Source organism: Sus scrofa, chromosome 7, assembly GCF_054392235.1.
Source record: "Sus scrofa isolate SSC_HxYL_T2T_F1_AM1 chromosome 7, Sscrofa_HxYL_maternal_Yorkshire_Landrace_v2.0, whole genome shotgun sequence".
NCBI lineage: Eukaryota > Metazoa > Chordata > Mammalia > Artiodactyla > Suidae > Sus > Sus scrofa.
Window position 1 is genome coordinate 109,530,166 of NC_139389.1, and position 3,937 is coordinate 109,534,102.

At 51.8% G+C, this 3,937-nt stretch overlaps 1 protein-coding gene across 1 annotated transcript; it reads left to right on the top strand.

The window, feature by feature from the left end:
* Positions 1–2,464, top strand: FOS (Fos proto-oncogene, AP-1 transcription factor subunit). Its single transcript, NM_001123113.1, has 4 exons — positions 1–141; positions 900–1,151; positions 1,592–1,699; positions 1,823–2,464. The coding sequence occupies exons 1-4, from the start codon at positions 1–3 to the stop codon at positions 2,462–2,464; spliced, it is 1,143 nt and encodes a 380-aa protein (NP_001116585.1).
* Positions 2,465–3,937: the final 1,473 nt, after the last annotated feature.

Consider the following 3,937-nt stretch of genomic DNA (forward strand, 5'->3'; position numbering starts at 1 on the left):
ATGATGTTCTCCGGCTTCAACGCCGACTACGAGGCGTCATCATCCCGCTGCAGCAGCGCCTCCCCTGCCGGGGACAGTCTCTCCTACTACCACTCACCGGCCGACTCCTTCTCCAGCATGGGCTCTCCCGTCAATGCGCAGGTAAGGCTGGCTTCGTGCCACCGCGGGGCTCGGGGCTCGTGGTTACCGGGGAGGAGACACTGGGACGGGACGCTCAGGAAGACAAGCCGGGGACCCCATTGGCCAGAGAGGGAGGCTTGCCCCGGCCGGATCAGCCCTATCTCGGGAGCCCCGGACTTGTTCGGAGCGCACACATGCTTGTCAAAATAAGAATCTTTTCTCCTCTCCCGCTGTGGGCTCATTCTGAGCTGACCCTGGCCCACGCGCTCTGACTGGTCTCTGACATTAGCTGGGGGCAAAAGTGTCCCAAGCAAAGACTGGCTAACTAGAGCCGGGCACCTCCGGGGGAGGAGGCAAAAAGCGGCGATCCTCCCTCCCCTCGCAGCCTGGAGCAGGGAGGAGGGTGAGAGGAGGAGGGTGAAGCCGGCGGGTGTGTAAGGCAGTTTCATTGATAAAAAGCGAGTTCATTCAGGAGACTCCGGAGCGGCGTCTGCGTCAGCGCAGACGTCAGGGATATTTATAACAACCCCCCTTTCAAGCGAGTGATGCTGAAGGGATAACGGGAACGCAGCAGCAGGATGGAGGAGAAAGGCACTGCGCTGCGGAATTCTTGGGAAGGGAGAGACCTTTCATCCAGGATGAAGGACATATAAAAATACATAAGCAGTCCATTTTTCACTCTCTCCCTGCTGCATGCGGCACTGGGCACTCCGCTCACCCCACCTGCGTCCAGAGCCTGGTCGCTCACGTCAGCTTTCCCCTTCTATATTTCATTCTAGGACTTCTGCACCGATCTGGCCGTCTCCAGTGCCAACTTCATCCCAACGGTGACTGCTATCTCGACCAGCCCAGACCTGCAGTGGCTAGTGCAACCCACCCTGGTCTCCTCGGTTGCCCCATCCCAGACCAGAGCCCCTCACCCCTACGGAGTCCCCACTCCCTCGGCTGGGGCTTACTCCAGGGCTGGAGTCGTGAAGACCATGCCAGGAGGCAGAGCTCAGAGCATTGGCAGAAGGGGCAAGGTGGAACAGGTGAGGGTTCTCAACACCTTCTCTCTGGTGGTGGCTGGGGTTGGGGGGGTAAGGTCAGTCTTGATGGAGATGGGGAGCATAGTGGACAGGGTGAAGCCATGGGTGGAACTGATTACATATCCTGGACTGGGAACCCCGGCTCCAAGCCCTATCCATCCCAAGTCAGACTCTAATAGTCCACCCTAAGTAATATCCAATGTGCAGTTTCTTCCCTAATAGTTTCTTATCTCACCCTTGTAGCTTCTCTTTGTTCTCCTGCTGAGGTTCTTATTTTAAATGCAAGTCACACCCAGCTTGCAACTGCAGGTTAGAAATGGCTTCACAGAAGAGGTGCCAGGAGGCGGGAAGCTGCAGGCGCCAGTTTTCCTAGGGTGGGTGAACGGAGCTGATAGCAGGCACTGTTACTGAATGTTGCCCTCTCTCTCTCTCCCCACCTCCAGTTGTCCCCAGAAGAAGAAGAGAAAAGGAGAATCCGAAGGGAAAGGAATAAGATGGCTGCAGCCAAATGCCGGAACCGGAGGAGGGAGCTGACTGACACACTCCAAGCGGTAGGTAGAATCCATGGATCACTTCTTTCGAAAACTTAAGGGCAAAGTTAGAGACTGGGTAGAAGGGAACAGAGTCTTTGAGTAAGACCGTGTCTTATGCTTTGCTGTATCCTCTGTATCCAGGAGACAGACCAGCTAGAAGACGAGAAGTCTGCTTTGCAGACTGAGATCGCCAACCTGCTGAAGGAGAAGGAAAAACTCGAGTTCATCCTGGCAGCTCACCGACCTGCCTGCAAGATCCCTGATGACCTGGGCTTCCCTGAAGAGATGTCTGTGGCTTCCCTTGATCTGAGTGGGGGCCTGCCTGAGGCTGCCACCCCCGAATCTGAGGAGGCCTTCACCCTGCCCCTCCTCAATGACCCGGAGCCCAAGCCCTCCGTGGAGCCAGTCAAGAACGTCAGCAGCATGGAGCTGAAGGCCGAGCCCTTTGATGACTTCCTGTTCCCAGCATCGTCCAGGCCCGGCGGCTCTGAGACAGCCCGCTCTGTGCCGGACATGGACCTGTCTGGTTCCTTCTATGCAGCAGACTGGGAGCCCCTGCATGGTGGCTCCCTGGGGATGGGGCCCATGGCCACAGAGCTGGAGCCCCTGTGTACCCCGGTGGTCACCTGCACCCCCAGCTGCACTACTTACACGTCTTCCTTCGTCTTTACCTACCCCGAGGCTGACTCCTTCCCCAGCTGTGCGGCTGCCCACCGCAAGGGCAGCAGCAGCAACGAGCCTTCCTCTGACTCGCTCAGCTCACCCACGCTGCTGGCCCTGTGAGCGGGCAGAGAGGGGAGGCAGCAGGCAGGCACGCGCCACTGCCCGAGTCGGTGCATTATGGAGAGGAGAAACACGTCTTCCCTCGAGGGTTCCCGTAGACCTAGGGAGGACCTTATCTGGGCGTGAAACACACCACCAGGCCGTGGGCCTCAAGGACTTGAAAGCATCCACGTGTGGACTCGAGTCCTTACCTCTTCTGGAGATGTAGCAAAACGCATGGAGTGTGTATTGTCCCCAGTGACACATCTGAGAGCTGGTAGTTAGTAGCATGTTGAGCCAGGCCTGGGTCTGTGTCTCTTTTTCTCTTGCTCTTTAGTCTTCTCATAGCATTAACTAATCTATTGGGTTCATTATTGGAATTAACCTGGTGCTGGATATTTTCAAATTGTATCTAGTGCAGCTGATTTTAACAATAACTACTGTGTTCCTGGCAATAGTGTGTTCTGATTAGCGATGACCAATATTAAACTAAGCAAAGATATGACTTTATTTTCTAGTAGATAGAAATAAATAGCTATATCCATGTACTGTAGTTTTCCTTCGGCATCAATGTTCATTGTAATGTTACTGATCATGCATTGGTGAGGTGGTCTGAATGTTCTGACATTAACAGTTTTCCATGAAAACGTTTTATTGTGTTTTTAATTTATTTATTAAGATGGATTCTCAGATATTTATATTTTTATTTTATTTTTTTCTACCTTGAGGTCTTTTGACATGTGGAAAGTGAATTTGAATGAAAAATTTAAGCATTGTTTGCTTATTGTTCAAAGACATTGTCAATAAAAGCATTTACGTTGAATGCGACCAACCTTGAGCCCTTTTCATTCTGGAAGTTCGGTAAGCGTCTGAGAGGTATTATCGGAGACCAGTTTGTCGAGAAGGGCAGCTCCTGGAGGGGACACACCCCTCTGTTTGATCCCTTATCAAAGAGAAAGAAACTCTAGCGCTGACGCTGGACTATTAGACAAACACGTGTCTTGCCTTTGCGGTACCGCGTCTGTATTCACAGTTGCTGGGAATGGAAACTGCATGGCAAGAGCTTTTGAGGAAACATGTCCTCCTGCTTCTTCTGTTTTGAAAGTCCAAGGCAGGGGGGAAATCCTTAAATCCAGTTGTGCTACTATTAAACTTAAATGTCTTGATCTTCTAGGAATCCTCTCCGCAAACAATTAAGCTTTGCACAAACCTCTTGAACGCTTCACAAAGTCACGTGACAGTTACTCCCCCGCCTTAAGGGAGGACAGTTGAATGGTTAGAAGGATGACTTCTCAATATTTCAAAATGACAATCTCAAACCCTTGGGACTGGAATCTTAACTTCCTCACTCCCTACCCTATTCATCAGGCTGAACTGCCTCCTAACACTTGGTTTAAAAAAAGTTTTCACCTGCTTCGAAAACAAACGAAAGCAACCTCTGACTTTTCAGTCCTTAACTTGAACAGACAGTATATGTAGTGGTGGTTTTTTTTT